Consider the following 22,031-nt stretch of genomic DNA (forward strand, 5'->3'; position numbering starts at 1 on the left):
GTGGCAATCCTGACTTAAGGTCATTTCAGCAAGTTCAGGGTCAATAGCAGAAAAAGTAAAAAAAATGTTATCTGGGCTATAACTTGGTAATTAATGTAGAATCACTGGAAGCTGATAATATGGATACAGAGATTGCTTTTGACACAAGGGTAAGTCCTAGACCCATGTAATATTATGAAGACAGCATTGTACCATGGCATTTTCATAGATGCTGGATTGGATACATACTAACAATGTAGGCAATTGGGATCTTAACAAAGTCATCTGTCTGGGATGTATAGTGGTGCACTTGTCAGGGGATGATATGTCCTCAGAGCCATTCACTGATTCATTTATCATAGATCAACTCCAGGGCTCAAAAATTAGCCTCTATTGTTGTTTGAAATGACTTGCAGTTAATATGATTCAAGATCTTTGATATAAATGTTTCAGGTCCATGACATCTTTTTTTTCAAAAAAAAAAAAGAAAGAAAAGAAATGTTGCGTATAAAGTAGGAATATATAGATACAGAAGCTCCAGGACCTGTCCTTTTGGGCTAAATAAGCATCTGGATGAGTTATAATTGTTTCTCTAAAAAAAAAAAAATTCATTTTCCAAGAATAATATACGCAGAATGAAAAAAAAGACTTTGATTTGAAATTCACAATATAACGAAAGATTTGATTGTAATGTGTACTCAAGCCTTAAACGCTCTAATGACCACAGTAGATGAATCACGTGGGCACAGTCCATGAACACCATTTACGACCAAATTCACAACAGCAGTAACGAACAATATCAGAGAACTTTACGCTGCAGACTATCTACAGTAGAAAATATTAATTTACAGGAGTTTCTAGAGAACAAGATTAAAGTAAATATATGTTGAAATAAGAAATGTTGAATGAGAATTTAATTGTTCAATTTCTGTGAAAAATCTTTAGATTCAATTTATTTTGACATCCCGCCATTTTTAGTGGTCAACGCATGATCGATGGTCAACCGATAATTCTCACTTATATCTTTAGTCAGCAGAATATATATATAAAAATACAAAAAAGGAACATCTTTTGGTAAAGCAGTTTTTCTTTATCTTTAAACTGCACCAGAATTCATCTTTTTCTTTAAATAAGTCTAGTTCAGACCCCCCCCTTTTTCCGTAAAACTAACGACGGTCCTGATACAGGCACGTAGCATCGTTTTTGAAAGTGGGGGGGGCGAACCAGAGAGAATTTTTTTTCACTTACCTGAAAATGTTGACAAGCAAAAAAAAAAAAAAAAAAGGAAAAGTTGCCCAAAGTCGAAAATCCTATTTCGGGGGGGGGGGGGGGGGGGGGGGGGGGGGGTAGTGGCCAACTTTTTCAGAGCCAAGTTACTTTCAATTCCAATTTTTTCCCTACAACAATTCCTTCTATTGACTATACTATGGTTTACAGTGGGGGGGGCCAACCATCCTTTCAATGAACACTTACTATAGTAAAAGTAATGTTGGAGAAAAAAGTGGGGGGGGGGGGTGCCAGGCCCCATTTTGTCCCCCCTGATACTACGTCCCTGCTGATATGCATGTAATGACAGACTTGAGGCATAAATATTTATACTCTACTTAGAGGTAAGACGATTAAATGCTGAAGTTCTCTGTAATTTGGAGGTGTAAGGGAAATGATATTTTTATCACATTCGCCAAATTTGCATCGAGGTCGAAATTACGAATTTAAAAAAAGATTATTAAAAAGTGTGGCGCGAAAGAGTCCGCGAAAAGAAATGCTATATATATATGACACGCCAAATTCACAAAAATGAGATAAACCTAGTTTCACATTTGATAAACAAGGTTTATCGACTGTAAACTATAGTTTACAAACCGTAAACTATAGTTAACGATTCGTTAAGTATAGTTTTCATCTGTAAAACTATATTTAACGGTTGTTAACTATAGTTTACGAATGATAATCTAAGGTTATCTGGCACGCCAAATTCACAAAAATGAGATAAACATAGTTTCACAGTCGATAAACTAGGTTTATCGATTGTAAACTATAGTTTACGGACTGTAAACTATAGTTAACAACGTTAATCTATATTTTACATCCGTAAACCATAGTTAACTGATAATCTATGTTTCACAACCGTAAACTATACTTAACACTGAAAACAATCATCTGCGATTGCAAAACATAGATTATCTGATAAATACAGTTTCACGATTTGTAAACTATAGTTTACAAACCGTTAACTATAGTTAACGATCTGATAAATATAGTTTTACGATTTGTGAAACTATGATTAACAACTCTTAACTATAGTTTACGATTGTAAACTATAGTTTACAAACGTGAATCTATGTTTATCAGCAAAATCTATTGTCAAAACATAGATTAACATTGTTAGCTATAGTTTACAGTCCGTAAACTATAGTCTACAACCGATAAACCTAGTTTATCGACTGATAAACCTAGTTTATCGACTGTGAAACTATGTTTAGCTCATTTTTGTGAATTTGGCGTGCCATATATATACATGGCATCAAATAGTATGTATATGCCATCGTAAAAATCAGGTGAGCTTGTTGAATTCACCGAAAAACATAATGCGAGGAGTTTGTTAGAGTCAGATGCACGCGCCTATAAAGTGTTGTTCGTTTTGAACGTATTTTATTCAATAAATCAAAAGGATATATAAAGTGTTGATAAAGTATTTATGGAAAGGGACTGTTTATATTAATAATTCAATCTGTTGTAACAAAATAAGGAAAATGCGTTATGTTCTTTAAAAAATCTTAATTACCACTTGACATAAAAGAGAACTATTTTTGCCATGGTTGAACCATGTACAGAAATTGTTAAATTATGACACTAGGGTTGAGGCCTCTGGTCCAAGATCAGGCTAACTTTGCCATGTATTGAATATTATGAAAATGCAAGATATTATTACTGCTGAAAAACAAGTTGTCAAACTGTAGAAATGTTTGTAGTAGCACTTAGTCCCACCACCAATAATATGAAATCTACGACATCGTGGCCAATGGTTTTGAATTGGGGGGGGGGGGCGGGGGCGGGGGAAAGGGATGTCAGGTGGTCATTTACCAGTTTGAAGAATACATGTATTAGGCCTTTTAAGTCTTTCTTTTCTCCAGGGCTGTCCTTAAGTCTGGGTTGGAGGTTGTTCCCTGCCATTATACCCTGGTTATTCTGATATTCCCCCTTATCTCCTTGTAAGGGAAGAAAACCCAGACCCTTTTAACTCTTTAATGTCCCCTGGTATTTCAATTCATCGAGACAACCCTGTTTCTATTTGATGAAGCACACAAATTGTTTGCATAATAAACATAGCCTTTACCAGTACTGTATTTAAAAATTCATGGTCCATAGGCTTATTACCCAGGGTGGGACATCTCTCCTATAAAGAAACAATACAAAGGCTAAGGTATCTTTCATTGTTAGAAATTCATGACTTTTTAAATCTACGAATCCAATGAAAGTGGGAAATATATGTGTCCGTCTTTCTTAGTCCCTCCATCTGTCTGTGTGTAAAACTTTCATTTCCTGGGGATAACTTTAGAAGCTTTTGTGTCACTCAGGTGACCTATTGCTATCTGTTTTTGTCCGTCGTCGTGTATCATGTGTCATGTGTTAACATTTGAACATTTTCAGCTTCTTCTCTGATACAACTGAACCAATTTTGGCATAAAGCATCTATGGGTGAAAGGGAACAAAAATTGTGAATTTTATGGTCCCCACCCCACTGGGGCCTGAGGGGTGGGGCCAAAACCACTAAAATTAATGAAATCTTTAAAAAAAGTCTTCTTCTTTTCTCCTGGACATCAAGCAGTCAAACTGTTGGATGAATGTGATGAGCATTGAGTCCTCTACCAAAATTGTGAAATTCATGGCCCCATGGTCAAGGGTTCGAGTGCTAGGGTGGGACTATATAGATTTTATGGTGAAAATGCATTAATTCTTGGACAATCTTCTTCTCTGCTTCTGGGTATGAAATAAAACAACTAAATACATAGTTATGATGAGCAAGAGTGCCTCTTCCAAAATTGTGAATTTTATGGCCTCAGGGTCAGGGGTTCTGGTGTTACGGCGGGGTTCCATTGATAATATAGTGAAAATGCATTAATTCTTGGAAAATCTTCTTCTCTGCTTCTGGGTATGAAATAAACCAACTAAGTACATAGTTATGATGCGCAAGAGTGCCTCCTCCAAAATTGTGAATTTTATGGCCCCAGGGTCAGGGGCTCGATTGCTAGGGTGGGGCTATATAGATTAAGTGAAAATGCATTATTTCTTCAAAAATCTTCTTCTCTGCTTCTGGATACCGTAAAACCTTAAAATAAGCCGCGGCTTATTTTAAGTTTTGGTAAGAAAGTGGGGGCTTATTTTCAAAGCCGTCTTATTTTCAAATCGCGGCTTATTATCAATACAAAAAACTGGTAAGCAACGAGAACTTAATCAAGACATTTTATCAATAATGGTAATCGATAGATTGAGAACTACTTGCTCGTTCTAAAAGTAGAATATCCTGGTAAACTTTTGTAAGAGTTAAATGAATAGTGTCCAAGTGTCGTAATTCTGTGCACCAGCTTTAAAAACGGTGAGCTTTTAGCAATGGAGACTGCTTAAATGTACATCGTGAATTTCTAGAAAATTTTTGATTGGCTTATTTTCAAAACAGGCTTATTTTCGAGTAATTTTCAATGCAAAAAATAGGTTGCTTATTTTTAAACCGACTTTTATCAAATCCGTCTTATTTTCAAGGTTTTAGGGTATTAAATAAACTAACTAAATACAAGGTTGTGATGAGCAAGAGTGCCTCTTCCAAAATTGTGAATTTTATGGCCCCAGGGTCAGGGGTTCTGGTGTTAGGGAGGGGCTCTATTGATTATATAGTGAAAACACAGGGACTTGCTCCCGGGGCTGCATTTCATTTCCGGAATTTTTGGTAATTATCAACTTTTCATTTCCGACATTTTTTAGTTTTCATTTCCGACATTTTTTTTGTTTTCATTTCCGACATTTTACATATACATACGTAGTACCTATAGTAATAGATTTGATAACTTCACTTATGAAAAATTTAAAGGAATAAATCATAAATAACTCATTGAAAAACAATTTTGTAAATCTATCAGTGACTTGGACATAAGTATGTTTCTGTCACTGACATTTAATTTAGTGCACATTAAATGTGGTGAAAAAGTTTTATGCTCATTGAACTCTTTTACCTAGACCAGTGCTACATGTATATGTAAAGTTGTGTTTTTTTATGAATATTTTGGTATAAATACTTTTAAAATTCAATTTTCTTTTACTTAGAAAACTTTGAATTGCTGCACAGATAAATTCCGGAAATAAAAACAAAATAATGTCGGAAATGAAAATAAAAAATGTCGGAGATGAAATAAAAAAATGTCGGAAATGCTATGCATATTTCCGGAAATGAAATGCAGCGGCTCCCGGCGTGTAATAATTATTTATTAAAAAAACATATACTGTAATAATAAAACTTTTATTATTACGGTAGGCCCCTATATGATTTTTTGATAAATAATTATTACACGCCGGGAGCAAGTCCCTGTGGTGAAAATGCATTAATTCTTTGAAAATCTTCTCTGCTCCTGGGTATTAATTAAACTAACTAAGTACATAGTTATGATGAGCAAGAGTGCCTCTTCCAAAATTGTGAATTTTATGGCCCCAGGATCAGGGGTTCTGGTGTTAGGGCGGGGCTTCATTGATTATATAGTGAAAATGCGTTAACTTAATTCTTTGAAAATCTTCCCTGCTCCTGGGTAATAAGCAGATGAACTACCTATATAGTTATGATAAACAAGGGCCCTTCTTCCAGAATTTTGACTTTCAAGGCCCCTGGGTCAGGGGTACCATGGAGGTGGGGGCTCTACTTATGTACTGAAAATGAATTGTTTGAAATCTGCTCCTTGGTATTAATCAAACATTTCTGATAAGCAATGGTGCCTTTTCAAAAATTGTGAAATGTGTGGACCTAGGGTTTCAGGGGTTCATGTGTGGTAGGGGCACTACTGATTATTGCTGAATATAACTGATTAGTTGAAATACATTTTTTGTTCCCCTACCCTGCCCATGGGTATTAAGTAACCAAACTAAGCAATTGCTAAGTGTATAGTTATGATTAGCAATGGCGCCTCTTTCAAAATTGTGAATGCCATAACATCTAGCTTAAAACATGAACAATCATTTGAAAGTTGTTGCATGGTGCTCAGGTGACCTATAAGGCCCATGGGCCTCTTGTTGCATTTATATTTTATACCATAACTCTCTATGACCCCGTGCTCCCTTCTTAAAGTGTCCCTGCAGCCATGCTCAAAAGACATGGTAAGATTCTGACTTAACTTGTTGCATCCTTTCTTGACCTTTTGCTTGCCAATTGATGTTTGCTGTATCAGTTACTTTGACCTCTTGACCTTCCATAGACAGGATGTAGAGATACTAAGGTAGTTCAAAGGGAACATCACCAGGAGCCACATCAACAGACATGGAAGTATTTTTTGATTTCTTACCTTAATTCCCTCTTTTCTTATTTCTACCCCCTGCCTACTCTAACATAACTAACACACCCCTACCCTTTCCCCCAGATTCCTCTTCCTAACTAAACTGTCATTGTTTGTTTCCTGACTTTTCCACTGATTTTTATTTGTATTAAATATTTTTCTTGAATTCTGTACTTTGTTGCATTGTTTTGAATTTTTACTAATCCTCTGCCTGTTGTATATTTTCAGGGGCTTAGAAGAGGAAAGAGGAAGAAGGACAAAGGCCAGCCAAGAGAAAAAGAGAGTCCATTTGCCAGCTCAGCATCATGTATATGCAGCAGCCAACATTGCCAAAGAATTTTTTGTTCCCCGCTTTCGTGAAAGCGAGGGGACATTAAATCTCATTCGTCTGTCCGTCTGTTAGTGCCTGTCCATCTGTCACATAATCTTTGACCTTGGTCATAACTTGTAAATTAGGAGACAAGGCTTCCATATTATTTCACATGCATATTATCGGTGACAAGACTTTTCCAAATATACTTTGGGTTTTGATTCCGTGATCCTGACCTTCAAGTTTGACCTACTTTAAAAAATGTTTAATTGACTTTAAAATGAACAGAATTTTTGAAAAGAGAAAATTGAGTGCTTTCATTTTATACATGCAATATACCGGTATTACTGAAGACAAGACCTTTCTAAATATGTTAAATTTTGAATGACGCTTGACCTAGACCTTGCAGTTTGACCTATTTTTCAATAATGTTATCTTGCCTTAATACTTTTGATTGGGCTTTTGTAATTATCCGTGACAAAACATTGCCGACCATGCTATAATATTTGATGCCTAGACCTTGACATCATGATTGACCTAATTTTCGAAAATATAAATTTTGGTGATTACTTTTGAATGACATGTAAAAGGGCATTCATATTTGACACAGTAAGCCATATCTAATGGCACACCACCCATTAATTATACACCGAAAGCGGGAGACAACAATTCTTTGAATTTGGATTTTAAGCTTTCACTGAAAGTGGGGGATATTAATTTCGGTCTGTTAGCTGCAATAATGTAGCCCTCTCTGATTTTTGTCCTAGCCTGTGCAAAGTGGGAGAATTAATATCGTTCTGTCTGTCTGTCTTTACGTCTGTAATTCTGTCCTTTTGTAACATCTCCATTTCCGTGCGATATCTCGAGAAGCATACCATAACTTTATATAGCCTAATTAAGATGCTTATCGATTTTAGGTCAAAGGTCAAGGTAATATTCGTTTCCCTGCGATATTTAAAGGAGCTCTGAGTTTTTGAAATAAAAATGTTTACCATAACTTCCTATGGCCTAGGAAAGAACATATTTATTTTGAGCCAAATAGTCGTAAAATTCATACATTCTGTGTACAACTTTCATTTCCGCTCAAAGATTTTGCAAGAAGCTATTAAGCTTTTGCAATGATTTTTTTTACTACCACTCCCTATGACTCCGCCTGCCTTTTCTTAAATTGTCCACACCCCTTCGACCCACTCTTCTTTTTTCTTTAAGCGGGGAACACATATTCGTTAAATTAGTCTCTTATTAATCTACTCACTCCTCCATGGCACCTGATCCCATCTCTGATATTGAGAGGTCCGTGTTTGCTCTGTTCCTGGTCTGTATGGCTTAATGGACTTTTAAGCTTGAATGATGTTCGTTATCTCTATGTGGTATAAAATTTCATTACGAAAACGAAAGTGTTAAAACACACACAATATACATGTATGAAGATTTTAGTTATACCGTGTGATATATTTGGGGAGGGGAAAACTAATTTAAATGGTCCTTATGACTTTTTTCATTTAAAAAAAATCCAGATGTTTACTCGTTTCTTTGAATTAAAATGCAAAATCTGTTTTAAAATTGTTGAGTAATTTTGTATCAAATTATGCATCTAGCTAATTATATAATAAGCCATACATGTACGTCAAGACATACCGGTATTTCAGGATATCAAAACAACTGAAAAATTAATTTTCCTTTTCTCTATAAAAAGAACCCAAATTATCAATATATTTTTTCCTTTTTGACCTTAATTTGGCCCCAGGGTACTAATAGTAATCAAAAACCAAGTCAGTACTCATTGCCATGAAAAGTGCCTTAAATTATCAATATAAAACAAAATATTCCGTAAGATTTTGCAATTTTTATTTGTTTTTCAGATTTTTATGACCCTTTTCGAAAAATTCTTTTAGTGTCTACTAAAAATGCTAAAATTTTCACTTATGCTTCTTGAAAAAGGTCCAAACAATTTTTATAAAGGGTGTTACGAGAGTCCATATGAACTTTGACCTTAAGAGTCAAGGCGGCGGTCATATTCATACTCTCCCAATCCACTTCCGACTCTCTTCAGCTGCGTGATGTGGTCAGAAATCTCCTTAATGGCGTTCACTTGCTCCTCCAGGTAATGTCTTTCAATGAAGTCGGTCATCTAAGTAGATATATAATGCTTTTAATTAAATGTATCTTAAAAGTTTTTCAGATTATTCATAAATGGACAGATACTTTTCCTTCCTACCTGTGGATCCCTGTGGGAGTCTGCGACCTTGTGAAGGTCAAGAAGAGACTGGTTCACAGTCTTCTCAAGCTGAAGCGCCACCTGCATGGCGTCCAGGCCAGTACCCCACTCATCACGGTCGGGTTTCTGAAAATTTTTGGTATAAATGTAAAGTTATGACATAATAATTTAAACAATATTTTTTCAAATAATTGAGATGGGATTGAACAGTGGACACAATTAATCTGTTCAACCCTTTCCCTAAAAAAAAAAATATTTTTTTCACTGCAGTACATTTAATAATACAAATACTTATTCACAGCTACTATAAAACGAATCATGTTTTAGTCAATTATTATAATACTACATGTACTATAAATATTTCCTTGACTGTGCTGTAAAACGACGCACTTATATCTTGTATTTATTTGGAAGTCATATCTGTGCCCGATTTATTTTATATTTCTTTGCCCTTTTGTCTTGACCACTGACCTTGATGTCCTGGAGGACAATGCGCCCCCCTCTCGTATTCTGGTACTTCATCAGCCTCTCGGCGTGTTCTCGCTCCTCGTCAGAAGCTTTCTTGAAGAACTTGCTGAATCCAGGGAGAGCCACATCATCACGGTCGAAGTAGTAGGACTACAACAAGCATGCAGACAAATGCACAAAGCATTTCTTACTTCTCTGTTGTAGCACCAACGTATCAACATAAGTGTTGATCGAAATAACATTGCATGATAAGTATACATTTGAACGAAGTTAAAAGAATATATTAACAGAATGCTACATGTAATTATAAGCAAGTTACATATATTGCCTTACCATGGATTGGTAGGTATAGCAGGCGTACAGTTCCATGTTGATTTGGCGGTTGATGCCAGCCTCGCTCTCTTGGTGGAAATTTTGACGACATTGTGCTTCTGCCATTGTTGGTATTTATTTCCTTTGGCTGATGGTAAAAATAAAATTATCTTGTACTAAGATGAATTTAAGATTTTTGGTTTGCCCGTACGTACACTGACGCAGCAAGACAAGGTATAGCGTGATTATGGCTGTCGTTGCTTTTATATTTTGCGTATGTGTTTTTGACCTCTCAAGAGGGCCGAAGTTTGAAAAGCTACTCTGAGCGCCATCACGTTGCCTTAAAAAAAGTTGGGTTGAAAACAAACTCTTATGACCTGAATATGTATGTGAATGGAGTAAACAGATAATATCGTATTACATGGCTAAGTGCCATACTCACTATCAAATCATACATGATGTTCAGCATCACGCGTGCCGAGGACACAATCTAGACTTAGAATTAGAACAGTTCTAGTTTATGTATACCAAACTCGCTCCTTTATCTAATGTAAATATTATAGGAAAAAAGCAGACTCTACACAATGTGTGGAACAGAAAAAAAGAAAAGAGTAAGGGGAAATAAAGGGAGAGGTAGGGGAAAAATAAGAATTAGAATAATACTCACTCTCCTCTAAATCCTTGTAATATTGTGTATAAAGAAAAAGTACGTCGTATGTTGTGCACTGCGTAAATAATTTAATGACGCCACAAAAAAACTTTCATACTTAATGTGAAAAATTGTCCCAATCTATCAGGAACATATAAATTAATCTCTGTTATGAATGTAATCTTAAATTATATAAACTATATTGAGGAATTTCTTCTTTATACATAAATTTTTAAGTCCAAACTCCTTAAGCATGTTTAGGCTCGTGAATCCCAACTAACAGATCATGATGCAGAGGTCATATTCATCCATATGTGTGCAAATGGATTCAATATGTTTTTCCACAAAAAAAGCAGGAGATAATGTTTTGAAAGGTACTCAGTATTCATGCTAGTAAGTACCACAACAAAACAATACATCAAATCACTTCATAATATATGTTATATGCGCAGTTAAACAGCATTATCGGTAAAGATTATTAAGGCCTATGAAACCATTTTTGCAAGGCTGTTAATGTTTTCATGGACCCTAAAACGCAATTGAAAGCAAATTACAAGAATAACACAGCATACATAAAGACAAAAATAGCAATGTACGTCGTAACCTTTTTTTAGTGTTCAATGTCAACATTTCATACGTCCTGAAACGAAACGTGTTTTGGGGCCAGGTTATAGTTTTTAGATGCTTTAACTACTTTTACTTTTAATGGATTTCTTTTTATTTCTTTATTTTATTTCAAACATCGACTTCTTTTACACACGAGGAGTTGAATTCCTCATTTCTCCATCTAATTGAAGACCCCCCCCCCCCCCCATTCCCCAGTACATAAAATACTTCCCTGTTTCATAGTTCAAAGCCAATTTTTCATCAAAATAGTTTCGACAGGAAAATACGATTTATATTGATAAATAGGGCAATAACGAAGAACGTTAATATCTGATGCATCTCAGTTTTATTAACAGAGGAAATGTCAATCACTTTAATTTCTGAATTTACTTTACTGCACCTGGATTTACAGCCTTAATCTATATAAAAATCAAGTGTCAATTTGTCCAAGTAAAAATGATCTGTGGCTTGTTTTTAACTCTCTCACAATGTATTACTACATGTATATGAAAATTTGTCCAACATATTTTAAACTTGATCTTATAAAAAAAAAAAGACATCTATTTTTTTTAAGTGATTTTTTTAAAAATAAAAATATGTAACCCATTAAATAAATATTAAATAAATATTAAAGATTTTGTTTTCATACGTCCAAAGTCACGATTTTTTATAAAAAGTTTTAGAGAACCCTTTGCATATTGTAAGTTAAATTCCCTTTGCATATTGTAAGTTAAAATCCCTTGCAATCTCTAACGCCCCTGACCAGAGGTTATTCTTATGAGTACTGTGGTGATAAGTCGTCCGCAATATACGTGTATAAATAAAAACCAAGATATAAACATTATCGATCATTAAAATGTATATTTATTTTATTAATAACATACGTAGTGAATAAAGTTGAAACATTCAACAACACTACACCATCACTGCTATAGATTAAAAAGTTGGTCATATTTTATGTAAATCACATGTAACATTGTTTAAAGGCAGAGATTTTAAGCACCGCCTTCAAAAATACCTGGTCTGGGTAGCCCTGTCAATCAAGTGCATGAAGGTCCATCATTGGATGCTGGAACTTGATTGACAGTTACTTACTGGTACCTGTGTATACCCTGTACACCTTGATTGGGACTCATGGTGACCTTCTAACTAACTTTTGATCCTTTGATGTTTATAAACATGGTATACAGAATTACTGTGAAATTTTATAGATTGATAATATATGAATTAAGTATACCTTTAGGATTTGATATTAATATAATATGCATTTTTAAAGCCAAAACATTAAACTTTAGTACAAAAACTTTTTTTCAAATGAAATTTCGATACTATTTTTAATATTTTATAGTGGAAATGTTATTGATAAAGTTCAGAGCAGCTCTGTGTAAAGTAATTAAATTAAAAAATTATGTTTGTAATCATGGGTCAATTACATTTTCCTTTTTTTTTTATTCAAATGAGATTTTACAAGCATGTTTCACGGTGACAAAGCCTTATTAAGGTTAGGATAGACCTATACAGTGCAGATATTTTTTGTGAAATGTAGTTCACACAGCTCTCTTTTCATTAATTAATAGATGGAATCCTGGGGATGAATGAATCAAGTCTAATTTGGTTGTTAAAAGAAATGTTTTCTTAAAATCAACACAAACAATAACATTTAAAACAATCTTTGTTTTAATATTTGAATTCATATTTTATCATAATAATTTTTTCAAATAGGTAGGGGTGTTTTCAGTCAAAAATAAATCAATAAAAAATTGAAGAAAAAAATTTTTTTACTGCTAATTTTAAAATTGTCTCAAAATCCCCAGCAGGTAAAGTTTGACACCTGGGGTATTTCACCGTGTATTAAATCACTTCCTGTGTATAGGGATTAGGAGACAGATGACCACAGGTAGACTGCTAGCCCCCAAGGCATTCACACCTGTACAAAATAAGCCCCTCCTTCACCTGGAATTTACCACCCGGTAAAAAATCTCTGCCTTTAATGAATGAAGCTTATTTCAACTTTTATTACACGATATAACACAACTTGGGGCAGTTTACGCTTTATAAACCGCGAAGCGGTTTAAAAAAAAGCGTAAACTGCCCCAAGTTATGTTATATCGTATAACATAAGTTGAAATAAGATTCATTCCTTATAATTTGATTTCAATGTAGACAATGAGACAATTTTTCCATTTTTTTCCTTCGGAAAAAGGCTTCAAATATCGCATATTTTAAAAGTTAACGTCAAGCGGAGTAATACGTTTTTGACGTAACTCATTGTGACTTAGGCAAGTTATGTTATATATATTTATTACATACTTAGTAATAAATACAGGATTTTTGCATATGTGATATGCCTGACCTCACAATAGCCATATCACCCCTGCAGGGCTGATATGGATTTGCAGGGCTGATAACCTATGTCAGCCATGCAAATCCATATCAGCCCCGCAGGGATGATACGGATCATTATCACAACAATAAATTAAAACAAAAAACCCCCACAAAAACAGTACTTGTGATCATACATAATTTTTTAATTGGTTCATAATCTCTTAATTTTAAATTTTTGAAGATAAGGATAATGTAATTTGCATTGAAATAGAAGTAGAAACAAACCCAAACCGTTGAGACAATAGACCATGTACATGAATGAAAGAAGTGCATGCATGATTATGCACTTATTTTAATGTGTGCTGTATTTTATTACTAAGTATGTAATAAACATAATAAAACATATCCTTTCCACATCAAATCCTGTATCAGCCCGAGACACCAATATCAGCCAGAGGGCCGAAGGCCCTCTGGCTGATATTGGTGTCTCGGGCTGATACAGGATGTGATATGGAAAAGGGTATGTATTATTCTCTATGTAAAATGGATAAAACCGTTTAACGAATCAAATGACGTGTTACAACTAAAATTAAATTATAACCAATAGCAGCACTGGAGTGTAAATATTTAAGTAAAGCATTCTTTTATATGGAACGCCGTAACTGCCTTATGTGGAGAACTTTCATTATATGCTGGTACTTTGACATTATATGATGGTATTTTATCATTATATGATGGTATTTCGTCATTATATGATGGTATTTTATCATTATATGATGGTATTTCGTCATTATATGATGGTATTTTGTCATTATATGATGGTATTTTATCATTATATGATGGTATTTTGTCATTATATATATGATGGTATTTTGTCATTATATGATGGTATTTTATCATTATATGATGGTATTTTGTCATTATATGATGGTATTTTATCATTATATGATGGTATTTTGTCATTATATGATGGTATTTAATCATTATATGATGGTATTTTGTTATAATATGATGGTATTTTGTCATTATACTACTTCTCATTATACTACTTTTCTTTATACTACTTTTCTTTATATGCTACTACTTTTTCGTCATTATTTGTAGTCTCGATCATCCAGACGCTTGTCTATAACACAAATTCGCTGTTCCTAGACTGGCAGTACGAAATCGAGGATCAGACAGGTAAGCCAGTCTAGGTATCGTAACAGTATTTCACTTGGGTTCACGTATTTCACTTGGGTTCACGTCAAATCATGGCTGACGCAAAATAATCTCGGAATCTTCCCTTCCGATTCGGGCATTTTGATACGAGAATGGAGCTGAATTTTTTTTATGAGATGAAAAACAACATGTAAACTTCCTGTATTGACCAGATTTATTAAAATTTAATGCGTGCTGATTTTTCTATATACTGTCAAGAGTGGGGAGTGATTAGGCCCTGGACTAGATTTTCAAACACCTGCTCGACTTCTATATATCTTCAAGAGACCATGCGTAAACAATATTGTATACAATAATGAACAAAGAACATTGAATTTAAACTCCTGGCTCCAGAATCATAAAAACATAACTTAGACTTAAGTCAAAAATTATGGAATTTATATCTTCATTTGCACATAACAACATCTCTGTGAAACAATATTAAAAATATTTTAATTCTGGTTTGCTTGACTTTACAACATTTTATTATAAAATAAAGATTTTGATCGACTTAAGCTTAAGATGTTTCAAGATCCCGGGGCCAGCATTTTTCAAGTAATGTTTTGAATGACCTAACTGATTTTTTTGTTGCGGTCGAAGTCGAGCAGGTGTTTGAAAATCTAGTCCAGGGCCTAATCACTCCCCACTCTTGACAGTATATAGAAAAATCAGCATGCATTGAATTTTAATAAATCTGGTCAATACAGGAAGTTTACATGTTGTTTTGCATCTCATAAAAAAATTCAGCTCCCTTCTCGTATCAAAATGCCCGAATCGGAAGGGAAGATTCCGGGATTATTTTGCGTCAGCCATGATTTGACGAGAACCCAAGTGAAATACTGTTACCAATCGCATCATCTCGGGTCTTTCCGTTAGAGGTCGGAAAACAATCTTGAATGTATTAACATCACCGGATGTTAAAAATTTATATATTTCCTGTATAAAAAATAAGGATAGACGGAGTTAGAAGCCTCTTCAATAGGATATTTTAGGTAATATCATTACATTAAATAAAGTTAAACTCCATATTCCAGAGATAAATGGTCTCCATGCATTTATTTCAAAGATCGTGAAAAGGGAGGGTTGTCATGGCGTCTACCATATACATTCGAGGTCGTTTCCCGCTAGTCGGAAAGGCCCGAGAAGTTGCGATTGATATTGTTACGACACCTAGACTGGCTTGCCTGTCTGATCCTCGATTTCGTACTGCCAGTCTAGGAACAGCGAATTTTTGTTATAGACAAGCGTCTGGATGATCGAGACTACAAATAATGACGAAAAAGTAGTAGCATATAATGAAAAGTAGTATAATGAAAAGTAGTATAATGAAAAGTAATATAATGACAAAATACCATCATATAATGACAAAAAACCATCATATAGTGACAAAATACCATATCATATAATGATAAAATACCATCATATAATGATAAAAAGTACCAGCATATAATGAAAGTTCTCCACATAAGGCAGTTACGGCGTTCCATACTTTTAAATGATTCATTATTATTCTTGCATATTCTTATGAAGTGCGAATGCTGGATTAAAGGAATCATATGTTGTTGTATGATGTTTATGTCGACTTGTCAGATGGTTAAACATCGACTTGCCAAACACTTAAGTCACATGTCAGATAAATAAGTTGACTTGCTATTTTTATCGACTTGTCATCTATTCATATCCCTAACACATTTCAATTCAGTAAAATAGTGGCTGTGCGCAGTTGTTATGATGGGGAACCACTTTTCAGATCTTTTGGTCGATTTGTCAGGTATTTATGATTATTTGACTTGTAAGTTAAATACATGTATAACGACTTGCTAGCTGTTAAGATTTTGTCAGATGATTTAATATGTTGACTTGTTGAATCTTTATGGAGATTTGGCAGTTAATAATCAACATCAGTATCTTGTTGTTGAGGGGTGTTTATGTTACTTACTAACATTTTCTTGTCACGATAATATTTGAAAAGTAGACAGACATGTCTAAAAGTTAATCGGATTAAAATGACAAGTCAACATACTAGTATTTTTTGACATGTCGTCATATTTATCTGACAGATTTACGTGATTTTCCTAAGTTTTCTTGTTAAATGTCATGTCGACTTATCAGATAAATATTACTAGCTAGATGATTGTTTCGACTTTTCAGATGATAATGTCGACTTGTCAGATCCTCTGAATGGTAAGAAAATGTCAACTGGTTCGCACAAGCTGGGCATGAAGAGTTTCTAACCACGTTATTAACCGTCAGGTAAACAACAAATCCGACAGGTCGACACTTTTCTGACGAGTCAATTGCAAAATAAACATCTTACAAGTCGAAATAAACATATGACAAGATTTCGATAACTCGAACACTCTGTTATCTTCAATCGGTAGAGTTCGAGATACCGAAATCTTACTGTTACATGGTAAAAATTTCCATCAGCTGAAATCAAGTTCAGTTATAAATATTGTTTTAAGCATTGTATATATGTAATATATTATTATAGAGAAAACTGCACTGTACTTATATCAGCGGAATATCGTTCATTATCGATTTTAAATGCATTTATGAGAATTTTCCCAACACTGTCTATTTTCATAAGAGGAGAGAACTGTGCGCGATAAACTGAGTTAACAATCATCACGCGCTTGCAGATATTTGTTTAGAACCAGATAAATCTGTTTTTGGTAATAAAGCATAACTTGCGAGAGAAATTCAGTTCTTGGGCCCAGTAATTTTTATCGCGATGTTTATTGACCTAAAAAGCTCCTGCATTGTAAATCCCTACCGGTTTTCTTTTTCTAATGCGTAATACAAAACGTATCAATAAAATTATGTGTACAATAAAAACGAAATATTGTTTGTCTATAAACAAACTATACATATAGTATTTGAATACACACGAATATATACGTTAAAAATAGTGGAACTTTAAATGATTTTAGAATGCATCAACTGAAAAAAGGGTTTGTTAATTCTAGACGTCAGGGTCAAAAATATGCACCTGACACAATTTGAATACAAATATTGCTGCAAACTTCAAGAAGTATTCATATGGCTGTGGTCTAACTGATTGCACCCTAAGCCCAATTAAGATACAGAAACAGACAAAATTTAATGATACTAGTTCTTAGAATAACCAAATATTTTTGTTAATTTTAAAGTGGAATCGATTTCAACGCCGTCATATAAAAGGTATAGTACTATACGGTCGAAAATCTGGAACAAACAACACAAGGCACATCTGTTGCAATCAAATTATCAATAATACATATGCAACTGTATGAGACTGTTGATATGTATTTTGCTCTGTAATGGTGACTATGAACAGTACATCATGTTTTCTCTGATTTCTCTCATACATGTAATGAATTATTATCTATACACAAAAATCGAAGCCCGTAGTAAATTTTACAATTTTTATTTGCTTTTTTATAATTTTTTTATTCACCCATTCGTTATATATTCTTTTTTTCAAGCAACCTTTTTAAAATTTACAAATTGTTCACATTTTCCAACTCTAAATGTTCCAAAAAGTTTTTTTTTCAATTTTAAAGGGTGTTTCACTGATTGTCCTTTTGAACTTTGACCTTAAGAGTCAAGGCGGCGGTCATATTCATACTCTCCCAATCCACTTCCGACTCTCTTCAGCTGCGTGATGTGGTCAGAAATCTCCTTAATGGCGTTAACTTGCTCCTCCAAGTAATGAGTTTCGATGAAATCAGTCATCTGTAATTCACAAGAGTTGTTACACACAATGTAAAAATTTAAAAACTATCAAGATCTCAAGCGTAAAAACTGCGCTTTGTATATTTTTTTACCTGCGCATCCTTGTGGGAGTCGGCGACCTTGTGAAGGTCAAGAAGAGACTGGTTCACAGTCTTCTCAAGCTGAAGCGCCACCTGCATGGCATCCAGGCCAGTACCCCACTCATCACGGTCGGGTTTCTATAAAGTAATATAAAAAACATTAGAACACTATATACTGTATACCTATCCGTATCATATTTTTTGGGTGAATCTGCCAATTATTTCCGCGTTTGTACTATGATACTTAGCACATTCTGTGTTCTACTCTATTAATTTTACTACACTTTTAGTACACCTGTACCACTGACCTTGATGTCCTGGAGGACAATGCGCCCCCCTCTCGTATTCTGGTACTTCATCAGCCTCTCGGCGTGCTCTCGCTCCTCGTCAGAAGCTTTCTTGAAGAACTTGCTGAATCCAGGGAGAGCCACATCATCACGGTCGAAGAAGTAGGACTATAACAAGCAGACGATTACAGATATTTTGTATCTATATTGTAGAAAATGTACAACATAAAAACATAGTGTTTTTGATGTCGAAAAACATTCAAATATGGCACGTGTATCGAAGTTAACAGACTACAACAAGCAGACGACAAATCTTTAAATCTTAATTTGGACGTTAATATGAGTAGAGATAACAAAACCTAAAAACATCCATTATCTAAAGTTGTTTAGATTCATTGAGTTCTTAAAGTGGAATTCCTTTACTTTAGTCCTATACATGCACGTTAACAGAAATACTTTCTTGAGTTTCAAGTTAAATTAATTAATAATGAATATTTAAAATGAGTTGACTTACCATGGATTGGTAGGTATAGCAGGCGTACAGTTCCATGTTGATTTGGCGGTTAATGCCAGCCTCGCTCTCTTGGTGGAAATTTTGACGACATTGTGCTTCTGCCATTGTTGGTATTAGTTTCCTTTGGCTGATGGTAAAAATAAAAATCTCTTGTATTAAGATGGATTTAAGATTTTTGGTTTGCCCGTACGTACACTGACGCAGCAAGACAAGGTATAGCGTGATTATGGCTGTCGTCTGCTTTTATACCACTCGGAGTCACCTTTCAAGGGAGCAAAGTTCAAAGATTACCCTTCAATTGTCAATACATAGTTTAAGCAGAGCGCGGTCACGTTGCAAAATTATACAATTTGACAGGTATCTTTTGAACGTTTGTAAACAATAAATACTTTATATATATCAGCAATGTTTGTTCATATTAATTCAGGTGACCTAAATTATATGTATATAGGAGAACAACAACAAATATTTAATGCTGTAGACTTTTCGATAAAAATTGCTTATAATTTAATTATATCAGATTTAAGTTCAGTCACCTTCGCCGTGAGGTTATAATTTAGTTTTAAATTGAGAACATGGATACGCAAAAATGAAGATCCTTTAAAATGCGATTGTGGAATTTTAGGGAAACTCTAATTGCTGTCTAATGACATTAACATCAATTAAACTTTACGAAATTTCTTTTTTAAATTGTCAAAGTAAAGACAAAAAATTAAAATAAATTTTACGGTGAACAATATTCTTGTTTATGCTTCATGAATACAAGTAAAAATGTGATGTGACATCATCGTTAATAATAAGCGATTCTATCATCTATGTATATTTACTTCAATTTTGAAGTGTTGTTTTTCTTCATGTCAATGTACGAGTTAACCTAATTGTTGTGGAGGGCCCTCTCATCGTCTTAAACCACGGTACGGAGTTTGCTTATAGCTCTCTCCTACCACAATGGGAGAGGATCGTACATTTTGGCCGTGGTTTGCAACGATGGTGCCCTCTATGAAATGTACATTGTAAAGAATACTTATGGTTAATACTGCGTACAGGCATTTAATATACAAGTACAAAAAACATACAAGCGAAATGCATTTTAAACAAAAACATTCCAATAAAAACTTACAAAAAGAAATTTACACGTTTCTTAACGCACGATCACGCAGATTAAAACCGCAAAATATACACGCAGCGGCATCTCGCACGTTACAAACGATTACACGAACTTAATTGGTTTGTCAACAATAACGTTGCAGCCACTGTAAGTACATGAGTGTAAGAGCAATATGCACTCACAAAACTTTGCTTAATTATTTAACAACTTGAAGGTTCAAGCAAATAATACCGCGGTTTTTGTTTTCACAGAGAAGGGAAAACACTTGCAGTTTCAAAATATATTAATCGTTGTTATAATTTTTAAAGCAAATAAAAATTTATTTGGGAAGATGCACTACAAAAGAACTTTCACAGGGAAAAATACTTTTTTTTTAAATGAAATTTTCGATTTTAATTGCAATTTCTGTCAAATTTCTCCCCGCATAAAATGCTACTTAAAGCTGTGCTTTAAAAAAAAAATAATTTCTTAAAAAAAAAAACAACAAAAAACATAAACGTTCGAGCAGAATTTTGTACGTGTGAACAGAGGGATTACATGATCCTATTTTGATAAATAACATTGTATAAATTAAACAAAATTTACAGTATATAATCGGAGCCCATGGTAACTGATTTTTATAGAAAACTAAGGTCCTCAAAGAACCAATACACTTGCAAAAATATTTCCATGCCCTCAGAATTCAACTATTAGACACAGAGTTACCATAAAATGCACTAGTTTTCTTAAAGAAAAAATTGTAATGAATTACAAGGTTAAAAGCAATTTCCCTCCCATTTTGTCAACATTTCGTGTGCTGTCGTCAAAATAAATCTAAACTTGCAATTCCGTGAAAACTGTTAATTTGTTCAATTTTACCCTGTAAGTAATTTAGATAAGATGAACCTAGATTAAATGATATCATTATCATGTTTTGTATGTTTATTTGTTTTTAATCTTTATTTTTTTAACCAGGTATAATTGTATTTTTATCATCTCGTTTTTTTATAGCACAATTCGACTTGCCATGTTTTTTTTTTTAAAAAGGTGACATTCACTTTTACCTGATAGATCGTATCCGTATTTTCGTTAATTTTTTAAAAGTTACAACTGAACATAAATTATTGTTTTATTTATACAACCGTTTCGCAAATGTGAATTTCTTAGCAGAAAAAAGTCGAACATAAGAAAAATGTCTTCTTTATTTGCTGGTCAAATTTGCTATAATTTATTTTCCTTATAGAACCAATAGTCACGTGCACAAATTACGTTTTCTTTTCTTTCTTCTATATTTTTTCCATCCCTTTGAAGATTGCTTTAAACATTATTCACAATTATTAAATTAAAAAACATTACTTTAAAATAGAACTATTTGGTATTCTAAATTGCTTCAATGAACATTTCAAACGCAAAATATTGTTTTTGTAAAAGTAGTGAGGGGATGAGGGTGTTATATTTCTTGCCTTTCCCTGCACTTGCTCTGATATTTGCCAATTTTTAGCTTTTTGAATTTTATATCGTATGTTTTTAACATGTAAGAAATTTTTCAAAGAAACTTTTCCCCTTATTTTTTCAGTAAAGGCGAGTGTCTACAAGCAAATGTCACATGAGTATATTTACAAAAGAAAAGCAGTTCCACCACTGACAATAATGTTTACAATGCATTTTTGCGACGCATTTTATCTTATATATTCTACATAATATTTTGTATTTATATCTTTATGAGGATTACGATAAATTTTCGAC

The 22,031-nt window shown here is 33.8% G+C and overlaps 2 protein-coding genes across 2 annotated transcripts; both read right to left on the reverse strand.

The window, feature by feature from the left end:
* Nucleotides 1-8,653: 8,653 nt before the first annotated feature.
* Nucleotides 8,654-10,064, reverse strand: LOC134252362 (soma ferritin-like). Its single transcript, XM_062734821.1, has 4 exons — nucleotides 9,842-10,064; nucleotides 9,512-9,658; nucleotides 9,041-9,166; nucleotides 8,654-8,953 (listed from the first exon to the last, which is right to left on the reverse strand). The coding sequence occupies exons 1-4, from the start codon at nucleotides 9,944-9,946 to the stop codon at nucleotides 8,816-8,818; spliced, it is 516 nt and encodes a 171-aa protein (XP_062590805.1). The 5' UTR covers nucleotides 9,947-10,064; the 3' UTR covers nucleotides 8,654-8,815.
* Nucleotides 10,065-17,993: 7,929 nt separating this feature from the next.
* LOC134252361 (soma ferritin-like) lies at nucleotides 17,994-19,432 on the reverse strand. The gene is made up of 4 exons (XM_062734820.1): nucleotides 19,199-19,432; nucleotides 18,706-18,852; nucleotides 18,410-18,535; nucleotides 17,994-18,317 (listed from the first exon to the last, which is right to left on the reverse strand). The coding sequence occupies exons 1-4, from the start codon at nucleotides 19,301-19,303 to the stop codon at nucleotides 18,180-18,182; spliced, it is 516 nt and encodes a 171-aa protein (XP_062590804.1). The 5' UTR covers nucleotides 19,304-19,432; the 3' UTR covers nucleotides 17,994-18,179.
* Between the last annotated feature and the right edge of the window lie 2,599 nt (nucleotides 19,433-22,031).

This window comes from Saccostrea cucullata, unplaced genomic scaffold, assembly GCF_032062105.1.
Source record: "Saccostrea cucullata isolate Sc308-1 unplaced genomic scaffold, CSIRO_AGI_Scuc_v1 ctg69, whole genome shotgun sequence".
Classification (NCBI taxonomy): domain Eukaryota; kingdom Metazoa; phylum Mollusca; class Bivalvia; order Ostreida; family Ostreidae; genus Saccostrea; species Saccostrea cuccullata.

Excerpts from the sequence above, each read along its gene's own strand:
- LOC134252362 (XM_062734821.1), bottom strand. The coding sequence starts at position 9,946 with ATGGCAGAAGCACAATGTCGTCAAAATTTCCACCAAGAGAGCGAGGCT. Across the intron at positions 9,659-9,841 it reads GCTATACCTACCAATCCATG|TCCTACTACTTCGACCGTGA; the intron begins GTAAGGCAATAT and ends TGCTTGTTGTAG. Across the intron at positions 8,954-9,040 it reads ACTCCCACAGGGATCCACAG|ATGACCGACTTCATTGAAAG; the intron begins GTAGGAAGGAAA and ends ATATCTACTTAG.
- LOC134252361 (XM_062734820.1), bottom strand. The coding sequence starts at position 19,303 with ATGGCAGAAGCACAATGTCGTCAAAATTTCCACCAAGAGAGCGAGGCT. Across the intron at positions 18,536-18,705 it reads TTGTCCTCCAGGACATCAAG|AAACCCGACCGTGATGAGTG; the intron begins GTCAGTGGTACA and ends ATTACTTTATAG. Across the intron at positions 18,318-18,409 it reads ACTCCCACAAGGATGCGCAG|ATGACTGATTTCATCGAAAC; the intron begins GTAAAAAAATAT and ends TGTGAATTACAG.